The sequence below is a fragment of the Xenopus laevis genome, chromosome 8S (assembly GCF_017654675.1).
Source record: "Xenopus laevis strain J_2021 chromosome 8S, Xenopus_laevis_v10.1, whole genome shotgun sequence".
Taxonomy (NCBI): domain Eukaryota; kingdom Metazoa; phylum Chordata; class Amphibia; order Anura; family Pipidae; genus Xenopus; species Xenopus laevis.
The window spans coordinates 8,565,342-8,591,802 of NC_054386.1; the positions used below are offsets into that span (position 1 = coordinate 8,565,342).

At 38.8% G+C, this 26,461-nt stretch overlaps 1 protein-coding gene across 3 annotated transcripts in view; it reads right to left on the minus strand.

The window, feature by feature from the left end:
- Positions 1–2,129: 2,129 nt before the first annotated feature.
- The window catches only part of ppp2r5e.S (protein phosphatase 2 regulatory subunit B', epsilon), a 51,576-nt gene continuing 27,244 nt past the window's right edge, over positions 2,130–26,461 (minus strand). Inside the window, exons 5-14 of one of the 3 annotated variants that reach the window (XM_018232065.2) lie at positions 25,533–25,625; positions 21,037–21,167; positions 20,661–20,720; positions 19,185–19,293; positions 16,745–16,798; positions 16,597–16,647; positions 13,523–13,642; positions 10,073–10,200; positions 8,072–8,158; positions 2,130–4,205 (exon numbers count right to left, since the gene is read on the minus strand). In XM_018232065.2, coding sequence (XP_018087554.1) covers positions 4,106–4,205; positions 8,072–8,158; positions 10,073–10,200; positions 13,523–13,642; positions 16,597–16,647; positions 16,745–16,798; positions 19,185–19,293; positions 20,661–20,720; positions 21,037–21,167; positions 25,533–25,625 — 933 coding nt within the window. In that variant the 3' untranslated portion in view covers positions 2,130–4,105. 3 annotated transcript variants of the gene reach the window in all.

The window sequence follows — 26,461 nt, forward strand, 5'->3', positions numbered from 1 at the left end:
AACAAAGAGGGCGAGCGGATAATCCTGGAACACTAAAGAAAGAGATCTAGGTATTTATAATGTGGAATAATGTAAAGGGCGGAATCAGTCGAATGCTTCTAAACATATAAAGGAAAACCATTCACAAATACAAGAGGCCTATTAAAATGTCTTGGATTATGACAGTCCAATTAGACGTAAAATGTGTTGGTCTGAAGGATTATCAATATCACTGATATGCCTGTATTTACAGTTAGGTCCATAAATGTATGGATAGAGATCACTTTTTTCTAATTTGGGTTCTGTACATGACCACAATGAATTCTAAATGAAACAACTCAGATGCAGTTGAACTGCAGACTTTCAGCTTTAATTCAGTGGGTTGAACAAAAACATTGCATAAAAATGTGAGGAACTAAAGCCTTTTTTTAACACAATCGCTTCATTTCAGGGGCTCAAGAGCAATTGGACAATTGACTCAAAGGCTATTTCATGGGCAGGTGGGGGCAATTCCTTCGTTATGTCATTATCAATGAAGCAGATAAAAGCCCTGGAGTTGATTTGAGGGGGGGGGGGGGGGTGCTTGTATGTGGAACAGACAACATGTGGTCAAAGGAGCTCTCCATGCAGGTGAAACAAGCCATCCTTAAGCTGCAAAAACCAAAAAAAAAAACACAGAGAAATTGCTACAATATTAGAAGAGGCAGAATCTACAGTTTGGTACATCCTGAGAAAGAGAAATCACTGGTGAACTCAGCAACGCAAAAAGACCTGGATGTCCACGGAAGACAACAGTGGTGGATGATCTCAGAATCATTTCCAGTGAAGAGAAACCCCTTCACAACAGCCAAACAAGTGAACAACAGTCTCCAGGAGGTAGAGTCTCCATATCCAAGTCTACCATAAAGAGAAGACTGCATGAAAGTAAATACAGAGGGTGCACTGCAAGGTACACGCCACTCATAAGCATCAAGAATAGAAAGACTAGATTGGACTTTGCTAAAAAAAACATCTAAAAAAAGCCAGCACAGTTCTGGAAAAACATTCTTTGGACAGATGAAACCAAGATCAACCTCTACCAGAATGATGGCAAGAAAAAAGTATGGAGAAGGAGTGGAACAGCTCATGATCCAAAGCATAGCATGTGATGTATAAAACATTTGGGGGGCAGTGTGATGGCTTGGGCGTGCATGGCTGCCAGTGACACTGGGACACTAGTGTTTATCATGTGACACAGGACAGAAGCACAAGAATGAATTGTGAGCTCTTCAGAGACACTGTCTGCTCAAATCCAGCTAAATGCAGTCACATTGATTGGGAGGTGTTTCATAATGACCCAAAGCAACAAAGTTGTTTATTAAAGCAAAGAAGTGGAATATTGTTGAATGGCCAAGTCAGTCAGCTGATCTGAACCCAATTGAGCTGCATTTCACTTGTTGAAGACAAAACTTGGGGCAGAAAGGCCACAAACAAACAGCAAATGAAAGCGGCTGCAGTAAAGGCCTGGCAGAGCATTAAACAGGAGGAAACCCAGAATCTGGTGATGTCCATGAGTTCAAGACTTCAGGCTGTCATTGCCAGCAAAGGCTTTTCAACCAAGTATTAGAAATTAACATTATATTTTCAGTTTTTTTATTTGTCCGATTAATTTTTTAGCGCCTTAAATGAAGGGATTGTGTTAAAAAAAAAAAAGTTTGAATTCCTCACATTTTTATGCAATCGTTTTGTTCCACTCACTGAATTAAAGCTGAAAGTCTGCAGTTCAACTGCAACTGTTTTATTTAAAGGTCATTGTGGTAATGTACAGAACCAGAATTAGGGAAAAAAAAGCTGTCAAATATTTATGGACCTAACTGTATATCTATAGATCTACTGTATATAGTTATATAGATGTACAGACATATTAAGACTAGTTTCTAATAGCATCCTGAAATTACGAAAATCTCGAGCGACATACCCAAAGGTATATACCATGACAACATCAGCAAAATATACATATTTATATATTCTGTAGACAAATGTGGACGGCACTTTACCCACCAAGATGATATGTGTGTGTTTTTTTCCTTCTCCTTTGTCCAATGCAGAATGAAAGATGAATTATTGCAGATCCCTCTCTCTTGTTTTAAACAATTTGGTCACAATGCACCTTTGATATAAAAGCATTTTTAAACTTTATTATTAATACTCAGGACAACAGGAATTCCAGGATTTCGGTCAGTAGCATTTGCAGAACCACTTTCGGTGATAAATACAGTAGTAAAGACTGTGCATCCAGGTGAGAATGGAGACGGGTGCGATGGAGGACCCTTCCCGGAGGGCTGGCACTGTGAGGTGAGAGAAGCTCTAGAGCCACAGAAACAAGGTTACGGGTTTTCAGAAACTATACCTCCGCACCTTCCTATGTTTTTGTGGGAATACTTGGTGACAGCATATTATGTGCATTCAATAGAGTAGTAGATAGACAGGAGCCCTGCCAAACCACTTGTATAGTTCAATGAAAAAACTTTATTGCCAAGTTAACATTAAAAACATGAACAGGTATCCATCTTGAGACCGTTAATGAAACCGGACGCGTTTCATGCCTCATTCTGGCACTTCAGAATGGAACGCGTCAAGTGACTAGACACGTCATGGTTTAATTAAAGGTCTCAAGATGGATACCTGTTCATGTTTTTAATGTTAACTTTATATAATAAAGTTTTTTCTTCGAACTTTACCAGTGGTTTGGCAAGGCTCCAGTCTATCCCCTACTCCAGTGATCCCCAACCAGTAGCTCGTGAGCAACATGTTGCTCTCCAACCCCTTGGATGTTGCTCCCAGTGGCCTCAAAGAAGGTGCTTATTTTTTAATTCCAGGCTTGGAGGCAAGTTTTGGTTGCATAAAAACCAGATGTACTGCCAAACAGAGCCTCCTGTAGGCTACCAGTCCACATAGGGGCTACCAATAGTCAATCACAACCCTTATTTGGCACCACCCAGGAACATTTTTGATGCTTGTGTTGCTCCCCAACTCTTTTTACATCTGAATTTTGCTCACGGGTGGAAAAGGTTGGGGACCCCTGCCCTACTCTATTGAATGCTACTGATTTGGGCTGGAGCAGAGTCCAGTCGACGGGAAGCCACTAAACGGGTACTGCAGAACCTCCCTACATGCGAGTGTTCTCAAGCTTATTATGCTCCAAAATAAGGCATTGCCCCCAAACAGTGTAAACCGTTTCCTTTTGCCTTCTCTGAATACAATCCTATCCACTTAAGGACTCATCCTGTTCTTAATGTTTAGTGTTTTTTTTTTTATTTCTTTTTTTTTTTAAAAACTCTTTATTTCAAAATGTTCCAATAAAATGTCAAAGGATAATAATTGCTAAAATATAGGAGTTCCTAAAACTGCCCTATGTCTTAAGGATGGTGCAAATACTAATACTGGTTGGGTACTTGTGGTCTGTAGTGAGATACACTTGTACATGGGATGCAATCTTATATTCATCTCCACCTATCCATACACTTCTCTTACATGCCCAATCTGCAATTAAAAAAAAAAGCACCAGAGCTACACTGGCATTGCCAAAAAAACAAACACCAGCATACAAAACCATTGCCAGGAACAGTTCTGCAGACATTCAGCTCTTGAAGATGTGCAAAGAAAGTCATGGAGAACAAGGAGAATGTTTTTTTTCTTTTTTTCCAGAAGAGGACTCAGCTATTAAATGTTTGTGGGTTTGTTTCTATACAAATATATTTAACCTGTTGAGCAGAAAGAGACATTAATTTTAACGCCTGATCAGAAACGCCGACATACTTCAAGCCATAGATACATACCCAAGTGCCTTAAAATGGGAATTCGAAACTGTCAATTTGTTTTGTTTTTTTATCAAGAAATCCAGAGGTTTAAAGAAAGTTTAAAACAATGTATTATGCTTGCAAAGTTCTGAAGAGTTTGTCTACTGTCCAAACTTTGGATTGAAGTCCGTATAATTTTTCTTTTTAGACAGTTACAGTATATACAGTGCCGCTGTAATAATGAAACAAATGTGATCTACTGTAAAGTTGCACAATACAGAAACTGTTGCTCCATCTTCTACTACATAAATGGGACTCCACAGGGAAGGGTGAAGATGGTCCCTCTGTTAAGTTGGGATAATTCCATCACTCCTAAGACCTCTCTTTAATTCCAGGTCCTCAAGTTTCTTCCATAGTTCTTCTCTTTCCTTTTCCTTCTTCTTCTCACTAATGAATAGAAAGTAAATGGTTAACATCAAACAAATAACTTATTTTCTATAAATGCTTTGAGTTTACAGTCTAGAAGATACAACGTAAAAGAAATATGAATAGAAAAGCGGGGGACGTGGGTACAGAATGGATCCTTCTTTAATATTTACTTTTAAAGGGAAAAAGCCATTTGATACCCAAGTTCCAGGGAGGTGATAAAGGTTGTGGTTAACCAGCCTACACAAGTCAGTATACATTAATCGAAGCCTATACTGTATATATAGCAAATATTTATTTCTATCATACTTTAAAAGCCTAAAATACTTTTTGATGATACAGAGTAGTAATAAAAATCACGCTATTTCAACTCAAATTCAGTAGGAGCCTGAGCATCAGTGGAAAATTTCTGGCTTTATATAAAACAATAACAGACTTAACACTAGATGGTGTATCTTGGTTGTGTATATACCAAAGACCTGATAGAATTGGAAACCAGATTTATATTCTCAGTAAATAAAAGCTTGCTATAACTTATATCTAATATAAGTAATTCAAAAAAACAACTGGACTTGCTGAGTAATCAATGAAGATGTTTCACTACTCATCCGAGCAGCTTCTTCAGTTCAACTGACTGGTGTGGGAAGTTCTCGACATATAAACTCTTCCACTAATCCAATCACAATGGCACATTGTAACTCTTCAAAGAGGTGACATCTGAAATTCACAGAGGTGTTGATTCTGTGTAGTTACTGTGATAGGATTATCCAATGTGTCATGGAACTCCTAGAAACAGGTGTTACTTGTGAGAGTTGCATGAATGGATGTGTGAAGTGTTCTGAATCCGCCGGGGTACAGATGTTAGAACAGCATTGTATGTAGCAGACAGGTGGTGTTGAAGGTCCCCGCCTCTGTTCAGGGATGGTTTCTCCACCTTGACATGAATCACCTCTTTCACGCCTCGTTCAAACCAGCGTCTTCTTTATCCAAGATTTGGACATTGCAATCTTCAAAGGAGTGTCCCTTGTGTAGAATGACAGACAAGTCTTGCCCTGTAGAGTTCGCCCTCCTATGCCTTTGAAGATAGTAATGTCAACATCTTGGATCAAGAAGACCGTTGGTTTGAAAGAGGCGATTCTCAAGGTGGAGAAACCATCCCTAAACAGAGGCGGGGGCCTTCGACACCACCTGTCTGCTACATACAATGCTGGTCTGTACCCCGAAGTTTCAGAACAGTTCACACAACCATGCAACTCTCACAAGTAACACCCGTTTCTAGGAGTTGCATGACACATTGGATAATCCTGATTTGTTAAGAGATAAAAGTAGCCCGCTTGTAGCCAAAAATATAATCAATTAGTCTCTATGTCAAATGAATACAGCCTCGAATTCTAATTCCCTGATAATTAAAAGTAAAGTGCAGTGCTTATACTCCAATTGATAAATATTAATAGCTGATTAAACACTCAAGTGTTCTATATTAATAAAGTGCTACTTTAATTTCAAATCAATTCATTATCTTTAGAAATAGTAATGAATTCATCCACAATTCATGAATTAATAAGGATAGAATAGATAAAAGTGCAGTGCAATAAACATTAAATAATTAGCGAATTAATGAGTGATGCAATGATCAGTTGATTTGATTTAAAAGGCTATAAATTATTAGGATAAGACCAATAAATAGGATTAATTATATGACATTATGCTCAAGTTCATAGATAAGGATTCAGAGAAATAGGAAATGTCAGATGGTGGAGTTGTCCCAAAAACTAGCTGCCTACTTATTTTCAAGACCTGGGACATCACAAAGGTTGGAGTAGGCAGGGTAACCGGGACTGTGGTCTCGTAATTTAACTTGCCCTATTCTGAAGAGAGGCTGAACTATAATGAAAAAACACAAGTCCTCTGTCCCTTATAAAGGAAAGAAGTATTTCGAGAAGAAAAAGGATTGAGAAGAGCAAACCGGTCACTAGAACCCCCCCATCTGCAATTAGACCATAACGGATTAATCTTAAAAGGATAAATTAGGTATAAAACAAAGATATGCTATAGATTCACCAACGCGCGTTTCGCTGATTAGCTTTATCAAGGGGAAAAATTGGATAATCCCATCACAGTAACTACACAGAATCAAATTCAGAGTTACAATGTGCCATTGTGATTGGATTAGTGGAAGAGTTTATATGACGAGAACTTCCCACACCAGTCAGTTGAACTGAAGAAGCTGCTCGGATGAGTAGTGAAACATCTTCAATGATTACTCAGCAAGTCCAGTTGTTTTTTGAATTACTTATATTAGATATACCATGACCTGGATGAATGAAAATCTTCATAGCCATTTTGATATGTACTGGGAGGCAAATTTTGTTACAAAGTCCACATTTAACCAGTGATTAGGCCTGATTGCCCAATGTGGCTTTCCCCATTCTTCTGCATTCAATGGATTTTCAGACACTTTGTGGCCCGTGGAAGAGGCAATCATAAAAAGGGCAACTTATCCTGACAAAGACAGGAGACATATGTTCTGATCCTATACTTAAAGGGATTCTGTCATGATTTTTTATGATGTTGCTTTCATTTCTAAATTACACTGCCAATAATAATTCACTCAATACAATATAAAATTTCATTCCTGAACCAGCAAGTGTATTTTATTTAGTTACAATATTGGTGTATAGGTGCATCTCAGGTCATTTCAGAAAAAGCCAGCACTTTAGGATGGAATTGCTTTCTGACAGGCTGTTGTTTCTCCTACTCAATCTAACTGAATGTGTCTCAGTGGGACCTGGATTTTACTATTGAGTGCTGTTCTTAGATCTACAGGGAGCCGTTATCTTGTGTTAGGGAGCTGCTATCTGGTTACCTTCCTATTGTTCTGTTGTTACAACTGCTGGGGGAAAGGGAGGGGGTGGTAACACTCCAACTTGCAGTACAGCAGTAAAGAGTGAAGTTTATAAGAGCACAAGTCACATAACTTTGGGCAGCTGGGAAACTGACAATATGTCTAGCCCCATGTCAGATTCCAAGATTAGATATCAAAAAATCTGTTTGCTCTTTTTTATAGTTGTTTTTTTTATTTAAGGTCATTTGTACATAACAGAATGTTATGTTAATGCATGTTCCTCAATTCTACCAGTTATGGATCTATGCATGCCAAAACCAAACAAAATTAAACAAAATAGTGCCTCCTTGAACTCTACCCCTGGCTCTACTATATATGGTAGGTATGACGTTTGTCTATGTATTTGTTGATTCTTAGTTTGCCTTCTCTTTTGCCCTATAACCTTTCTTTTCCTTCTCATTGAACATTTATGTCTTGTCACCTTCTCATGCCTGTGTTTTTGTAGCACCCATTTTAGTCGAACTATTCAGCTGGAGAGGATTGCATGGCTGTGCCAGATGGGGTGGTATATTGTATCCATGGGTGCCAGGTTTTTTGAAGTTGTATTTGTGTGTCTTGTAAAATACTTGTTTATTTCTCATCAATAAGGATCGAATTTAATTTATTTTTGAGTTGTTGTATTGTTGAAGATGTTATAAGTTCTTACATACTTCGGTTTGCTCTTTTGAGAAACTGATTTCAGTGTAGAATTCTGCTGGAGCAGCCCTATTAACTTATGCATTTTTTCCCCATGACAGTATCCCTTTAAGCATAAAGCTATCTAATGTATCCCCCTGCTTTAATTCAGATTAAACAATAATTGTTCCTGTTTGCTAAATGAAAGCAGAGCAATGTCTATGCATAATATAACAATACAATAAAAGTGCAGTAGAGGTCGAAGCAGCAAGGGACGACGTCACAGCCAAGGAAGCCAGTTAGAAGCTTTCCAAACTGCTGCCCGAAAACAAAACAAACTATTAAGAGTTACCGCTGGCGATCTGACTTGTAAGTGGCTGTCAGCTCATCGAATAATGTGCTGTTCATCTCCATGAAGGCCTTCAATACGTTGTACACGAGAGCCACGATTGCCCTGGAGGGACGAAAAGAAGAGAAATGGGAGTCAGTCTGGGATGATACCTGCACATCAACTGGTTAAATGTCTAATTATTGGTCCATAAGGGACCTAAAGTAACTACTTTCAGTGATTTTAGCACTTCATTCCATTGAACCTAAGTAGTGATGAACAGAATCCAGGATTCAGTTCGGGATTCGGGCTTTTTCAGCAGGATTCTGATTCGGACGAATCCTTCTGCCCGGCCTAACTGAATCCGAATTTGCATATGCAAATTAGGCTCAGGGAGGGAAATTGCGTGACTTTTTGTCACAAAAGAAAGTAAAAAAGTTTTGCCCTTCCCACCCCTAATTTGCATATGCAAATTAGGATTCGGATTGGTATTTGGCCAAATCTTTCGTGAAGGATTCGGGGGTTCTGCCGAATCCAAAATAGTGGATCCCTAAACCTAAGTATAAAAATGATAGTACAGGTATAGGACCTGTTATTCAGAATGCTCAGGACCTGGGGTTTTCCCGGATAACTGATCTTTCCGTAATTTGGATCTTCATACCTTAAGTCTACTAGAAAATCATATAAACATTAAATAAACCAAATAGGCTGGTTTTGCCTCCAATAAGGATTCATTTTATCTTAGTTTTGATCAAGTACAAGATACTGTTTTATTATAGCAGAGAAAAATCTGGATTATTTGGATTAAATAGAGTCTATGGGAGACGGCCTTTCCGCTTTCTGGACAAAGGATTTCGGAACAACTGATCCCATACCTATAATAATATAATCATAATTTTTCACCCAATGAGCAGATTAACTAGTATGTGTGTTAAATTAAGGAAAACTAAACCCGAAAGTTAGAAAAACCCTACCCTTCTACCCTACATAGACCCGCCTCCCTACTGGCCCCCAGCCTAGCTGCTAGCCCCGGCAAATGCCCCTAAGTCTTTACTTAGCAGTGCAGATTCTTACCGTGCAGATTCTGCCCAGCGGAGTTCATGGAATGAGACTGGCGCTTCGGCAATTTTCGTGAGTTCAGGCGCATGCGCAGTTGTTATGAAACAGAAAATTGCTCCAACTGCGCATGCGCCGATCTCATTCTGAAGATTACTGAAGAGAAGAAGATGGTTGCTGTGAACTCCGCTGCACAAAATCTGCACAGAGGGGTAAGTAAAGACTTAGGGGCATTAACCAGGGGTAACAGCTAGGCTGGGGAGGAGTTTTTTTAACTTTAGGGTTTAGTTCTCCTTTAAACACTGCCAAACTACAATTCCCAGCTGACAAATACATCTATTAGCTGTTGCCAACTGTAGTAACAGCAGCATTAGATAAATAACTGCTAAATAATAGACTGGCATCAGGAGATAACAACTGATGATCACTCAGTGATATAAGGGCAGGGGCACACGGGCAGATTCGGGGAGATTTAGTCGCCTGTCGACTAATCGCCTCTTCTGCGGGGCGACAATTTCCTTGAACTGCCTTCCCCCTGATACAATGAGAAAATGCCAGAGCAATGTCACTCGCAGCACTTCGATTTCCGGAGTCGCCCAAAGTTGCCTCAGGAAACTTCGGGCGACTTCGGAAATTGAAGTGCAGACAGAAGGCAGTTCGGGGAGATTGTCACCCCGCAGAAGAGGCGATTAGTCGCCAGGCGACTAAATCTCCCCGAATCTGCCCTGCCCTAAGGAAGTTGGGGCAGTGTAGAGAAACCACTAGCCAATTGAATTAAAAAAAACCAAATATCTACCTATGTTTATTCTTATTGGGCTAAACAGGACAGAATTTTTATATTTCATGCTGGCAACGAAATTGACGTAACTACACTGTTGGATATGTTTGTACGGTTGTGCTGTATCCAGCAGAGGTCAGACAACGACAGCAAACGCTGCACATCAGGGAGCGGGAATAAGAACAGCAGCTTAAATTTACACTTACGGATTCCAGTGTTCTTTGGAAATCCTGTACAGACTTGCAAACATTATGGGAAGGACGACGTTTGAATTCTCCTCTATTAGGCTCATGATGTATTCATTGTTCCAATAGTAAAGCGCTCGTTCGGCCACCTTGAACAGAAAGAAAAAAAACATTTAAAGAAAAAAAATAATAAAATAACTATAACCAACTAAAGATTTAAATTCAATAATTTATATCTTTCAAAGGCGAAGTTAACATGAAAAACTTTCTGTGCGGACCACAGCTATTCCTGACCTCCCCCCGACAGACAGCGCCTTGTGAACTTTCCACCATACAAACTGCACTTACGAGAGAAAAACAGTTTCAGGTCATATTTGCCAATTCAAAATGAAAATTCAGGGGGATAAAAGCAGCAGCATTTGTATACTTGTGCCCGTTCGTAAAAGCCCTTAAAGGACTAGTAATTTTTTTTTAAATTCATTTCTACATAACGGAAAAAAGGAGAAGGAAAGCTACCAAACCAGTTTATTGCCAATAGATTAGCCACAATAGTGCAAGCTATAACACTATATTTATTCTGTAGAATGTTTTACCATACCCGAGTAAACAGCTCTAGAAGCTCTTGGTTTTTTTTGGATATTAGCTGCCACATTAGCTTATTGTGACATCACTTCCTTCCGGAGTCTCTCCCTGCTTACACATAGCTCTGGGTTTAGATTACAGCAGAGAGGAGAGGGGAGAGAGAAGCAAACTGAGCATGGTCAAGCCCTAGCCCTGGAGGTTTAAGATGAAAACAGGAAGTCTGATAGAGAAGCCCATGAGTACACAATAGAAGGAAAGAAATGTGCTGTTTATTTTGACAGAGGACTCAGAGCAGCATTTCTTTGAGGGTTTACTGGTATATTTATATAGACCTTTCTGATAAAGCTTACTTAGTTTTAACCTTTCCTTCTCCTTTAACTTTGAATTCACAGTCTTTATTAAGAAAAAACTTAGATACTTTGCTTGCGCTCCTCTTCAGAAAAGGCGACAGGGTGACGATCCATCGTGCGGCACTCGATTTCTCCTCCCTGGCTATCTCCAATACAAGGAAGGGAGGAGAAATCGAGCTACGCATAATGGATTGTCGCCCTGTCACCTTTTCTGAAGAGGAGCGCAAGCGAAGTATCGGTGAGTTATTTCTTAATAAAGACTTTGCAAATTTAAAGTTAAATGTGCCTTTGTGTATTTTTCGTTATGTAGCAACGAAATTTTTATGTTACAGGTCGTTTAAAGGACCAGTAACATCAAATTCTTTTAAATTCATTAGCATACACTGGGAAAAAAAACCCACTAAGCCAAATTAAACTTTAAAATAGCAAAGTCTTTATTGAGAAATAACTTACCGAAATTCCGCTTGTGCTCCTTTTGAGAAAGTGATCCATCATGCAGCGCTCGATTTCTCCTCCCTGCCTTCCTTATAGGAAATAGCCAGGGAGGAGAAATCGAGCGCTGCATGATGGAATGTCGCCCTGTCGCCTTTTCTGAAGAGAAGCGGAAGCAGAGTTTTGGTAAGTTATTTCTTAATAAAGACTTTACGATTTTAAAGTTTAATTACTGTCTTGGTGTTTTTTTTTTTCAATGTATACCAACAATTGTTTTTTTTACATTTTTTGATGTCACTGGTCCTTTTAATACCAAGCAAGTGGAATGTTCAGGTTTATGTCCGGAAACTGGTTTAAAGGACAAGGAAAGTTAAACTAAAGAAGTAGCTAGAAATGTTGTACATTATGTTTTGTGCTTCTGTACCAGCCCAAGGCAACCAAATCCCTTAAGCAGTAAAGATCTGTGTCTCCAAAGATGCCCCAGTAGCTCCCCATCTTTTTTTCTGTGGATTCACTGCACATGCTCTGTGCTGCTGTCACTTACTGAGTTAGGGACCCACTCACAATATTCAGTACACATAGAATTGAAATGTCACAATATAAGGCCGATTAGTAATTAATATACATAATTACTACATGGCAGCACAGAAACCAGTGCAATTAGCATCAGAATTTAATAATCAGCAAACCTGTAGCATCAGCTTATATTACAGGGGAAGCTCATTTTCTGCTGGATAATTAGTGACGACCCCTAAGCTTAGCTTCTCAACAGCCAATCAGAGCCCACTGAGCATGTGAGTGTCACAGACACTTTCCAAGATGGTGACCCCCTGTGACAAGTTTGAAGTCCTGGATCATTGCTGCTATTGACAAGCTGAAACTTTAGGGGGGGGGCAGGGTTTTTTTTTTTATTACGGGTTGAATTCTCCTTTAAGAATTTATACAATGAGAATCCTTCAGCTCCACCTTCCATAAACTGCTACACTCCTGAGGCAGGCAAGTGGAAATCGTGTGCATACTTGGCGTAATATAACATGTATAATATGCCTATCCACCATTCAAATGATAAGAATTGGACAGGAATTTAAAACCTGTTTTATTCAGTTAGCACAACAGCAGAAGGCTATTTAAGGCTTTTAAAGGAGAAGGGATTTTTAAATGTTAAGATCCCGTCCAGTGACTATAATCCTTTATCTGAAACTACTGACCAATGCTCCTGCTCACTAACCCAAGTAACTTAAAGGGGTGGTTCACCTTTAACTTACTTTTAGTATGTTACAGAATGCTTAATGGCTTATCAATTGGTTTTCATTGTTTATTTCTTATAGTTTATGAATATATGCCTTCTCCTTCTGATTCTTTCCAGCTTTAAAATTGACCCCATATAAAAGCAAATGCTCTGTAAGGCTACATATTTATTGTTATTACTACCTTTTATTACTCATCTTTCTATTTAGGTCTCTCCTATTCATATCAGAGTCTCTTATTTATATCAGTGTAAGGTTGCTAGGGTAATTTGTACCCTTTCAAAAAAAAAAAAAAAAAAGATGTGAGGACCTCCAATAATAATGAAACAATCAGTTAAAAAATGTATTAGGACATAAAAAAAACCTAACGCGTTTCGTGCCTGTTGGGGCACTTATCAGCCTATGAGTAAGTGCCCCAACAGGCATGAAACGCGTTAGGTTTTTTTATGTCCTAATACTTTTAACTGATTGTTTCATTATTATTGGAGGTCCTCACATCTTTTTTTGAAATGTTGACTTGGTTTTGCACCCTGGGACTGGGGTGAACTGCGAGTAAATCCTCTTAGATTTAATATTTGAACTATATTTGATTCATTTTTGAGTAGTACCTATTATATTTATTTACATACTTTTCTGTGTGGCATTGGCACAAACCCTACCACTATATCATTTGTACCCTACCAACCAGACTGTTGAAACTGGAGAGCTGTTGAATAAAAAGCTAAATAACACAAAAACCACAATAAAATGAAAACGAATTGCAAATTGTCTCAGAATATCACTCACTACAACATACTTCTTTACTGGCAATCACATAATATTAGCACTGGCGTTCAGCTGTCACTCACACAATCACTCACCTGGAAGTGAGGGCTTGATACACACTTGGAAATCTGTTTAAACAAAGGTTCCTGAATTTTAACAAATTGTGAGGGTTCAATCACATCGAGAATCTCCTCTAACTCTCCTAGGAACATAACCTGAAGCAAAATAAAGCAGAAATTTTTGAACAATTCAGAATGTAGGCAATTTAAAAAAAAAAAAAAAAAAAAAAAAAAAATTTGTTAGTATGCAACGAAAAAAAGATAAATGAAACTTTGAAATCGGCAAGTCTTTATTAAGAAATAACTTACCGAAACTCCGCTTGCGCTCCTCTTCAGAAAAGGTGATGATCCATCGTGCGGCACTTGATTTCTCCTCCCTGGCTATCTCCTATAAGGAAGGCAGGGAGAAGAAATCGAGCGCCACATGATGGATCGCCTTTTCCGAAGAGTTTCAGTAAGTTATTTCTTAATAAAGACTTAGCGATTTCAAGGTTTCATTTGTCTGTGGTTTGTTTTTGTTTTTTTCCTTGTATACTAACATTTAAAAAAAAAAAAAAAAAGTTACTGGTCCTTTAAACTGTCTTTTAGGCACATATATGAGAAATTGGCAAGCTCTGGTTCCTAAACACATTGCAATAAAGCAAAAGAACCCACACGCACCAATAAAATCTCTAAAAATATCATTATTAGCAATTATTTAGCTTTATTTAACATCCTCAAACACTTGGAAGCATATATAGTGCTTTCCAATAAAGTCATGTTTAATCCAAACAGTTGATTGTAAGATTACGTTAAAGGGATCTTGTCATCAGAAAACATGTTTTTTTCCCCAAAATGCATCAGTTAATAGTGCTACTCCAGCAGAATACTGCACAGAAATCCATTTCTCAAAAGAGCAAACAGATTATTTTATATTCAATTCTGAATTCTGACATGGGGCTAGACATTTTGTCAATTTCCCAGCTGCCCCTGGTCATGTGACTTGTGCCTGCACTTTAGGAGAGAAATGCTTTCTGGCAGGCTGCGGTTTTTCCTTCTCAATGTAACTGAATGTGTCTCAGTGGGACATGGGTTTTTACTAGTGAGTGTTGTTCTTAGATCTACCAGGCAGCTGTTATCTTGTGTTAGGGAGCTGCTATCTGGTTACCTTCCCATTGTTCTTTTGTTTGGCTGCTGGGGGGGAAAAGGGAGGGGGTGATAATCACTCCAACTTGCAGTACAGCAGTAAAGAGTGATTGAAGTTTATCAGAGCACAAGTCACATGACTTGGGGCAGCTGAAAAATTGACAATATGTCTAGCCCCGTGTCAGATTTCAAAATTGAATATAAAAAAATCTGTTTGCTCTTTTGAGAAATGGATTTCAGTGCAGAATTATGCTGGAGCAGCATTTTTCCCATTACAGTATCCCTTTAAGTTTATTGGCTCATGAAGCATTTTGAATGCCATTGCCATCCAGTGGAAAGCAGTTGCAGTAGCGGAGGACAAAACCCATCATGTCACCGCTCCTAATGTTATTTAACATGGAGCAGTGTTCAGCAGCCTGGGCGCTTTCCATTAAATTAGGAGTGGTGATGGACACGAGTGTTTTGACCACCCCTTTTTTCCCCGTTGCGATGTCATCACCCGTCAAAATGCTTCCTGTGCCATATGCCATAAAGGGGGCATAAGTCAGAGCACTCTTATGAGCACTTCTGCAATTAAATTGCAAATATCATCAATGTGTAACAGATGCAACTTGTTCTCTACAGGTGGGAGCTGGACAGAATGTAAAACATAATGTATTGACGCAGGAGGAAGTCCTGACGCTTTCCTGTTCAGTTCAACAGCTCCTGTCAAATTGAGCAATAGAACAGAGCAGGATATTCATGAGTAATTTATAGAGCCTGGTGAATTGGCAGACATTACAGAAATGTGGCTAAAACATGAAAGACCAAACTGCTCTGATCTGACTAGGGATGCACCGAATCCACTAATTGGGATTCGGCCGAATTACCGAATCCTTGGTGAAAGATTCAGCTGAATACTGAACTGCATATGCAAATTAAGGGTAGGAAAGGAAAAAGTGGAAAAAGACTTTTGTGATGGTCACATGATTTTCATACCCGGCCCTAATTTACATATGCAAATTAGGATTCGGGTCGGCCTGGCAGAAGGATTCGGCCAAATTCTGGCTGAATCCGGAACCGAATCTTGGATTTGTTGCATCCCTAGATCCGACACATCAGCCCATGAGCCAATATCACGTGGTTGAGTGGGTGGGGAAAACGAGATCTGTGTATTTTTGTGCCAAATCAAGCTCATTGGTTGGTCTGGTTTTGTGATTAAAGGAACAGTAACTTAGAAAATGAAAGTGTTTTAAGGAATAAAAATAGAATGCAGTGTTGCCCTGCACTGGTAAAACTGCTGTGTTTGCTTCAGAAATACTTCTATTGTTTATATAAATAAACTGCTGTGTAGCCAAAGGAGAAAAGGTTCAGGTGACAGCAGATAAGCTCCATAGAACATAATGGAGTTATCTGTTATCCACTATTTAACCTGTGCCATTTAACCTTTTTTCAAATTCCACCATTGCTACACAGCAGCTTGTTTATGAACTATAGTAGTGTTTCTGAACCAAACATCAGTTTTACCAGTGCAGGGCAACACTACATGATATTTTAATTACTTTAAAACACAAATTTTTGGGTGTTACTGTTCCTTTAAGCCGTACAACTTTGTGGCAATATTAATTGGCTATAAACAACAATAGAAATGAATGTAAAATGCACATGAGCATTACTCATCACTTTTTAACCAGGAATCTAATTAACCTGCTAATTAGAGATGCCCCAAATCCAGGATTCGGTTCGGTATTCGGCTGAATCTTTCATGAAGGATTCGGGGGTTCGGCCGAACCAAAATAATGGATTCGGTGGATCCCTACTGCTAATGCAACTCTCCGTTATTTATCTGTGAATCACACAGCACGTTCCAACTACACACAGAAACTGGGATTCAAAAGGTTACAGGAAAATATTTTTATTATCTTACAAGGACATCTATAAAGGTTTCATGCAAAGCCCCTAGTGTTTTACAGTGATTCACAATTACATTTCATCAAGCTGCTTACCTCTTTCTGGCTGCATGTTTTCGGCCAAAATTTCATCAGCCCTCTAATGACCTATTGAAAGTTGAAAATGCAAATTTTTTTTTACTCTCACCCTTCAGCGCAAATACAGACAAAACATTCTAGTTCTAAATTGATTGGCAGCACTTACTGGTTCTGTGAGTGTAGGATCTTTCTCCAGAAACTGTACTATACAATATGCCAGCTAACAAAAGTAATAAAGGGAAAAAAAAACAATTATAAATGGGAATGCTATACAGTTTTAAATTCCATAGTCATATACTGGGGTATTGTATGAAAATACCGGCAAAACAGCACTCATGAATTTGGCCATAGCAAATTATCAGATGTTTGCTTCTACAGGTATAGGATCCCTTATCTGGAAACCCGATATCCAGAAAGCTCCGAATTACGAAATGGCTTTCTCCCATAGACTCCATTTTATCCAAATAATCCAAATTTTTAAAAATGATTTCCTTTTTCTCTGTAATAATAAAACAGTAGCTTGTACTTGATCTCAACCAAGATATAATTAATCCTTGGTTTATTTAATGTTTAAATTCATTTCTAGTAGACTTAAACATGAAGACCCAAATTACGGAAAGATCCGTTATCCGGAAATCCCCAGGTCCCGAGCATTCTGGATAACAGGTCCCATACCTGTATGTCTAAACGCTAACAGACTAATCCAAATGAATTGCCGATAGCTTGGGTATCTGCAATATTGCAATTAGGCACCTATGCCAACAAATCAATCTCCAGGGATTCTTAATTGGTAATACAGTTAGGCCCATAAATCTTTGGACAGAGACAATGAATTTGAAATAAAACAACTCAGGTGCAGTTGAACTGCAGATTTTCAGCTTTAATTCAGTGGGTTGAACAAAAAGATTGCATAAAAATGTGAGGAACTAAAGCCTTTTTTAACACAATCACTTCATTTCAGGGGCTCAAAAGTAAATGGACAAATTAAAAAACTGGAAATAAAATGTTCATTTCTTATACTTGAAACTCCTTTGCTGGCAATGACAGCCTGAAGTCTTGAACTCATGGCCATCACCACATTCTGGGTTTCCTCCTGTTTAATCCTCTGCCAGGCCTTTACTGCAGCGGCTTTCACTTGCTGTTTGTTTGTGGCCTTTCTGGCCCAAGTTTAGTCATCAACAAGTGAAATGCAGCTCAATTGGGTTCAGATCAGGTGACTGACTTGGTTATTCAAGAATATTCCACTTCTTTGCTTTAATAAACTCCTGGGTTGCTTTGGCTGTATGTTTTGGGTCATTATGAAACACCTCCCAATCAATGTGACTGCATTTAGCTGGATTTGAGCAGTGTCTCTGAACAGCTGACAATTCATTCTTGTGCTTCTGTCCTGTGTCACATGATGGATAAACACTAGTGTCCCAGTGCCACTGGCAGCCACGCACGCCCAAGCCATCACACTGCCCCCCAAATGTTTTATACATCACATGCTATGCTTTGGATCATGAGCTGTTCCACGTCTTCTCCATACTTTTTTCTTGCCATCATTCTGGTAGAGGTTGATCTTGGTTTCATCTGTCCAAAGAATATTTTTCCAGAACTGTGCTGACTTTTTTTAGATGTTTTTTTAGCAAAGTCCAATCTAGTCTTTCTATTCTTGATGCTTATGAGTGGCGTGTACCTTGCAGTGCACCCTCTGTATTTACTTTCATGCAGTCTTCTCTTTATGGTAGACTTGGATATGGAGACTCTACCTCCTGGAGACTGTTGTTCACTTGTTTGGCTGTTGTGAAGGGGTTTCTCTTCACCATGGAAATGATTCTGAGATCATCCATCACTGTTGTCTTCCGTGGACATCCAGGTCTTTTTGCGTTGCTGAGTTCACCAGTGATTTCTCTTTCTTTCTCAGGTTGTACCAAACTGTAGATTTTGCCACTTCTAATATTGTAGCAATTTCTGGGATGGGTTTTTTTCTGTTTTTGCAGCTTAAGGATGGCTTGTTTCACCTGCATAGAGAGCTCCTTTGACCACATGTTGTCTGTTTCACATACAAGCACCCCCCCCCCCTCAAATCAACTCCAGGGCTTTTATCTGCTTCATTGATAATGACATAACGAAGGAATTGCCCCCACCTGCCCATGAAATAGCCTTTGAGTCAATTGTCCAATTACTTTTGAGCCCCTGAAATGAAGCGATTGTCTTAAAAAAAGGCTTTGGTTCCTCATATTTTTATGCAATCTTTTTGTTCAACCCACTGAATTAAAGCTGAAAGTCTGCAGTTCAACTGCATCAGAGTTGTTTCATTTAGAATTCATTGTGGTCATGTACAGAACCCAAATTAGAAAAAAGTTGTCTCTGTCCAAAGATTTATAGGCCTAACTGTACTTGCTAATAGTGATGGATGAATTTCCATTTTCAAATGTGTACAAAGGTAACTAAGGATTTCTAAAAAGTAATAAAATCACTTCATACCCTATTGGCAATCCGTGATCTCCACTGGAATATTGCTGTGCTCAGCTGTGCTTTTCTCACCAGCAATTTTGGCCCCATGACAGCAGCTTAATTGCTTTTGTAATTTAGACTGATGGTTTAGTTTTCAGAAAGCTTACCTGTGCATGGAAGAGGGATAAGCTCCGTACAGTATGCAGAGGTATCAGCACCTTAACAAGAAACTGTTTATGCTCTGCTTTGAGAGGCAATGCAAAGCCATTGATAATACTGGAAAACAAAAATAAAACAGAAACATAATTCTCATTAAAACTTTATTACCGGGTTTTGTTCACAGATCATATGCTATTTGTGATTAGAGAGATACAAAATATGACATCTTTAAAGGACCAGTAACAGAAAAAAAAAATTAGTTGGTATGCTACGAAAAAAAGACACCAACACATATTAAATTTTAAAGTCGCTAAGTCCTTATTAAGAAATAAATTACCAAAACTCCGCTTGCGCTCCTCTTCAGAAAAGGTGATCCATCATGCGGCTCTCCATTTCTCCTCCCTGCCTTCCTTATAGGAGATAGCCAGCCAGGTAGGAGAAATCGAGTGCTGCACAATGGATCGTCGCCCTGCAGCCGTTTCTGAAGAGGAGCGCAAGCGAAGTTTCGACAAGTTATTTTTTAAAGGGATACTGTCATGGGAAATTTTTTTTTTTCAAAATGAGTGTTAATAGTGCTACTCCAGCAGAATTCTGCACTGAAATCCATTTCTCAAAAGAGCAAACAGATTTTTTTATATTCAATTTTGAAATCTGGCATGGGGCTAGACATTTTGTCAATTTCCCAGCTGCACCTGGTCATGTGACTTGTGCCTGCACTTTAGGAGAGAAATGCTTTGCGGCAGGCTGCTGTTTTTCCTTCTCAATGTAACTGAATGTGTCTCAGTGGGACATGGGTTTTTACTATTGAGTGTTGTTCTTAGATCTACCAGGCAGCCGTTATCTTGTGTTAGGGAGCTGCTATCTGGTTACCTTCCCATTGTTCTTTTGTTTGGCTGCTGGGGGGAAAAGGGAGGGGGGTGATATCACTCCAACTTGCAGTACAGCACTACAGAGTGATTGAAGTTTATCAGAGCACAAGTCACATGACTTGGGGCAGCTGGGAAATAGACAATATGTCTAGCCCCATGTCAGATTTCAAAACTGAATATCAAAAAATCTGTTTGCTCTTTTGAGAAATGGATTTCAGTGCAGAATTCTGCTGGAGCAGCACTATTAACTGATTCATTTTGTAAACATTTTTTTTTCCCATGACAGTATCCCTTTAATAAAGTTTTAGCGATTTTAAAGTTTAATATGTGTTGGAATTTTTTTTTTTGTAGCAAAATAACGATTTTTTTTTTTAGAATTTTTTTGCTTTTTGCTGTTACTGGTCCTTTAATATGACTGCTGGTCAGTCTGAGCTCAGGTGTAAAGAACTTTCCAGTCTGTGGCCTCAAGCATAAAGTATGATACGAATGAGGGGATGGTAATATCATTATTATAACACTTTTTAGCCACAGGAACAATATAATTCACTTTAATTTAGTTATCATGTAAGGCCACAATGTTTTCCCACCCACATTCCATACATTATTACAGCTTACCTTCCTAATATTTCCAGCAATTCTGCTACTCCATTAAAGTGTTCAGTTTCATAAACAAATCTAGAAAATTAAAATAAAAAATAAGAAAAGGGGTCAGAAAACAGAACAGTATATAGCCACTTAATAGTTAGTCTGCACGCTTCTAGACAGTATTTTTGAATTAACGGTCATTAGGTGATCAGCCATACTTTTATTAAAGAGGTTTGTTGGTAAATTTAGGATACACTACATATTTCTTTCACACTAAAGTTACCAAAAAACATCTTTCATAAGGCACACAGATTGATGTCCAATGAGGCCTTTACTGAAGCACTTAATCTTCAGTCATATTTGCACACTTATGTATTACATATTTATACAGTAAAGATCTACTTACCGTAGAAAAATATTGTTAATCTGTTTTCGAATAAATGCTCGGAGTCCCAGAAACTTGCCATAAATTCTGTGTAAGACTGTTTTTAAATAGTCCCTTTCACGAGGGTCTTCACTGTCAAATAGCTCTAAAAGCTAAAAAAAGGGGAATAAGAATCATTACTAATTTGTTCTAGAATTGCTTCAGTGAAAGTATGACCAAATCAAGTCAATATTTCTAAAGAAATAAAATTAACTTTGACGGCAGCATCAAATTCACCAAATTTCAACAGGCATTAGAACCAAGGGGCAGATATACTAAAGGCGAAGTGACTAAGGGAGGAACTCCACGGACAATTTCGACGCGATCCAACACGCTGTGCAAAAACGCAGATGTCAAGTCGGATGCGACGGAAATAAGGTAAGCAACAGGAACGTCGGATGGTGTCGCAGCGTTTGTCCTACGCGTCACGACTGTCTGAAGCAGACGCTGTGTGCTGCGTCTGCATCCAACAGTCATGTTGCGCCGGATGAACGCTGAGATTTCATCCGACATTTCCATCTCTTACCTTACTTTCGTTGCATCCGACCTGATGCCTGCTTTTTAGCGCAATGCGTCGGATCACGTTGAAATCACCGGTGGAGTTTTACCCTATCGCTGGCGACAATTCGCCAGCGTTACTGCTTTCAGGCCGATTTACTAACGGGCTCGGGCATAACTGCGCTATCGAAGGAGATAGACGCTATCGTTGCTTCGCACTCTTAACACCAGGCCGAATTTTCACTCTGGCGAATGGACGTTACTCCGCAAATTCACTAAGATGCTGATTTTACTGAACGTTCTTCTCTTTCACCAAACTCGCCTTCGCCAGCTCAGACCAAGTGTAGTGCATAGATATTCCTCAATCTTCTGTTACTTACATCATATTTTTAGTGGAAAAAGTTTCCCAAAAAAAGGCCCAAAAAGCACTGGCGTTTTTTTAATTTTTCAAGAGGGATAGGCTGCAAAAGCCCTTGAAATTTTTTTTGTGTAACCGGGTTCCCCCATACATTTTCTAATATATGGCACATTAACTATACAGTGGGCTCATGTGTAGGGCAATATAACAACTCTATTGTCTTTATTAAGGTTCCCTGGACTTGTGTAATGTAATGTATTTGCTATAACATATACCTCCATTCAAACTTAATAATTTTTCGCCGTTTGCAAATTAGCCTGAGCGAAGACATCCAACAAAGTTGCGCTAGGCATAATTGAACGCTAGCGCGACTTCATTTGAAGTAACACTAACGAAAATTCGCCAGCGTTTGGCGCCCTGGATGCAACTTCGCATTTTAGTAAATTAGCGTTGTCTGAGCTAATTTTTGCCTGGCGAAGTGTTGCGATGCCTGCGAAGTCATCACCGGCGAATTTTCGCCGCTTAGTAAATTTACCCCCCATGTGTAGCCTTACAGTGGCTGATTGGTGATTACGTTATCAGCTTTAAATATTCATGGAATGTATTAAGCTATTCAGACAATGCACAGACCATCATCACATGCCTAGCACAGAATAGGATCAGTAACATCTAGTGGTTGATAATGGAATGTATTTGTAGAGGCAGTTAGGGCATTGAAGAATTTCATATCTGCTACATTCTATTCCAAAATTAATAAATAAATACAAAGCAGACTGATCTAGTTACAATGCAGCAATTTATTGCTCTAGTACAGTGATCCCCAACCAGTAGCTCGTGAGTAACATGTTGCTCACCAACCCCTTGCATGTTGCTCCCAGTGGCCTCAAAGCAGGAGCTTATTTTTAAATTCGAGCCTCCTATAGGCTGCCAGTCCACATAGGGGCTACCAAATAGCCAATCACAGCCCTTTTTTGGTTTGCCAGAAAGTTTTTAAATGCCTGTGTTGCTCCCTAACTTTTTTTATCCTTGAATGTGGCTCACGGGTAACAAAGGTTGGGGACCCTTGCTCTAGTATAAATGGAACCAGACAATATTTCTTAGTGTTGAAACCAGAATACAAGAGATGAAAGGGAGTAACTGAATGCATACAAAGAGGAATCTTTAGAATACTGGGCAATACTGGGATAACGGGTTTCTGGATAACGGAGCCCATACCTGTACATGGTGCTGTTGTATTATTACAGAAAAAAGGAAATCATTTTGTATATGTGAATTATTTGTTTGAAATGGAATCTACAGGACATAACTAGGCTTGGGCGAATTAGACGCGTTTCATCAAAAATTGACGCTGGCGAAATGACGCCGGTGGCCATAAAAGTCTATGGGCGTCAAAAACATTTTGACGGGCTGCAAAAAATTGTTGACGCACGTCAAATTTAGAGGGAGCCAATTGTACACGATATTGGATATGCTTGCAATGCTGATCTGTGAAGCCACTCTTTAGCACCATCAGTACCACTTTGTAAGAAATGTCTTTTTGGCTTTTTTTTTTGTTTTTTTAACTCAATAGGGTATATTTATCAAAGAGTGAAGTTAGGTCCTTTTGAGTGAAATTCCGCCACTCTCCATTCATTTCTATGGGATTTAGAAAGGCATATTTATTTCACCTACTAATAAATACTCTTTTACAAATCCCAAAGGAATGAATAGAGTGGCGGAATTTCACTCTAGAGGACTGTGGTGACCTCTAACGTCACTCTGTGATAAATATACCCCATTATATTGGGTATATATTTTGTGACGGATACGGGGGTACGGCCGAATCCAAAATAGTGGATTCGGTGCATCCCCAATAACAATATGCAGTACTAAAACATCAGCAACTGGTCAGGCATTTACGAATGAGGCATGGACAAGTCCTACTACCACAATCTTTCATGTTTTGTTTTTAACGAATCAGGGGAGCCAGTGTAGAGAAAACTCAAGTTAAATATTCATGGAAAGATTATTGTTTCTAATGTTGGCTGAGGCATCTGCATAACTTACATGCCATTTATAGAACATTCTGTTAAGAGAAAGGTGGAGGCACAGTAAGCTGCAGCACTTTTAAAATCTACACGAAAACTTACAAGAGAAAGCAAAACAGTTATTTAATAGCAGGGAGACACTGCAAAGAAAAGGACTGGTTTCTCTTATTACAGTAAAAACCCGTCAAGTGAAACAAGTGTAAATATAAATATGCACAGCACGAGAGCCATTTATATTGGATTCTATTTATAAATGTATTAATCGTAGGTTCCTTAATTTTCAACATTTTAATTAAACACTTCTAGCATATATGAGAGAGAGAGAGAGAGAGAGAGAGAGAGAGAGAGAGAGAGAGAGAGAGAGAGAGAGAGAGAGAGAGAGAGAGAGAGAGAGAGAGAGAGAGAGAGAGAGAGAGAGAGAGAGAGAGAGAGAGAGTGAGAGTGAGAGAGACACACACAATTAGGGTCCCACGTTACAAAAATTACAAGAGAGCCTGCAGATATTAAAGTCTAAGTGGATGTATTTCACTTTTTATGTCTTCAGGCTCAATTTGTACAGTGGAAGTATCAGTGTTCATATGTAGGTACAGGTATAGGACCTGTAATCCAGAATTCTCCAGACCTGGGGTTTTCCTGGTAACGGATCTTTCCGTAATTTGGTTCTTCATACCTTAAATCTACTAGAAAATCATGTAAATATTAAATTAGCCCAATAGGCTGGTTTTGCTTCCAATAAGGATTAATTATATCTTAGTTTGGATTAAAGGGGTGGTTAACCTTTAAGGTAACTTTTATTATGTCATAGAACGACCAATTCTAAGCAACTTTTCAATTGGATTTCATTATTTATTTGTTTTATAATTATTATTTTCCTTTTTCTTCTGAGCTTTCAAATGGGCGTCCCCGTCTCCTTTCCAAAAAACAAATGCTCTGTACGGGTAGGACGCCGCATCTGCATCCGACAGTCGCGTTGTGTCGGATCAACGCTGCGACTTCATCCTACACTTCCATTACTTACCTTATTTCCGTCGCATACGATTTGACGCCGGCGTTTTGTTGCAGCGCTTCGGATCGCGCCAAAAACGTCCATGTAGTCCTACCCTTAAGCTACAAATTTATTGTTATTGTTACTTTTTAATACTGATCCTGATCTCCTATTTATATTCCAGTCTCTTATTCAAATCAATGCATGGTTGCTAGGGTAAATTGGACCCTAGTTACCAGATTGGTTAAGATGCAAACTGAAGATCTGCTGAATAAAAAGCTAAATAACTCAAAAACCTTCAATAATAAAAAATGAAAACCAATTGCAAATTGTCTCAGAATATCGCTCTCTACGTCATACTAAAGCTTCTCAAAGGTGAACAACCCCTTTAAGTATAAGGTACTCTTTTATTATTACAGAGAAAAAGGAAATCATTTTTAAAAATCTGGATTATTTTATAATTATTTGGTCTATGGGAGACAGCATTTCTGTAATTCGGAACTTTCTGGATAACGTATCCCATACTATAATTTACGCTATAGTGCAAGGATTGATATTTTTCAGACACTAAAGTCATTTTATAGAAAATGTTTAAAATGTTTATGCTTACCTGTAATACAAATTTTTGATCTATATACTTTTTGGCAATACTGGGTTGAAATTCTTGACTTTCCAAAAATCGTATGAAAAATTCATATATAAGCTGAAAGACAGATGAACAAGGAGACGTGTTTCAAGCCATGAATATACACTTTACAAGAATAGCTTTGACAAACCTGAACCCACATTAGTAAATTAACAAGAGCAGTTCCGCTCCACTGATCTTACTCCTAGGGGCAAACGTACAAAGGAAGCAGACCCTGCGAGTGTAGGGTGCCCAGTTTCGATATTTTTTGGTAAAATAATTCAACTTACCAATGTTTTAAAGCCCAACATTAAAGGAGAACTAAACCTTAAAAATGAATGTGGCTAAAAATGCCATATTTTATATAGTGAACTTATTGCACGAGGCTAAAGTTTCAGCTTGTCAATAGCAGCAATGATCCAGGACTTCAAACTTGTCACAGGGGGTCACCATCTTGGAAAGTGTCTGTGACACTCACATGCTCAGTGGGCTCTGAGCAGCTGTTGAGAAGCTAAGCTTAGGGCTCGTCACTAATTATCCAGCAGAAAATGAGCTTCCCCTGTAATATAAGCTGATGCTACAGGTTTGCTGATTATTAAATTCTGATGCTAAATGCACTGGTTTCTGTGCTGCCATGTAGTAATTATCTGTATTAATTACTAATAATAAGCCTTATATTGTGACATTTCTATTCTATGTGTACTGCATATTGTGAGTGGCTCCCTAAGCTCAGTAAGTGACAGCAGCACAGGGCATGTGCAGTGAATCAGCAGAAAAGAAGATGGGGAGCTACTGGGGCATCTTTGGAGACACAGATCTTTACTGCTAAAGGACTGTGGTTGCCTTGGGCTGGTACAGAAGCACAAAACATAATGTACAACATTTCTAGCTACTTCTCGGCTTTAGTTTCCCTT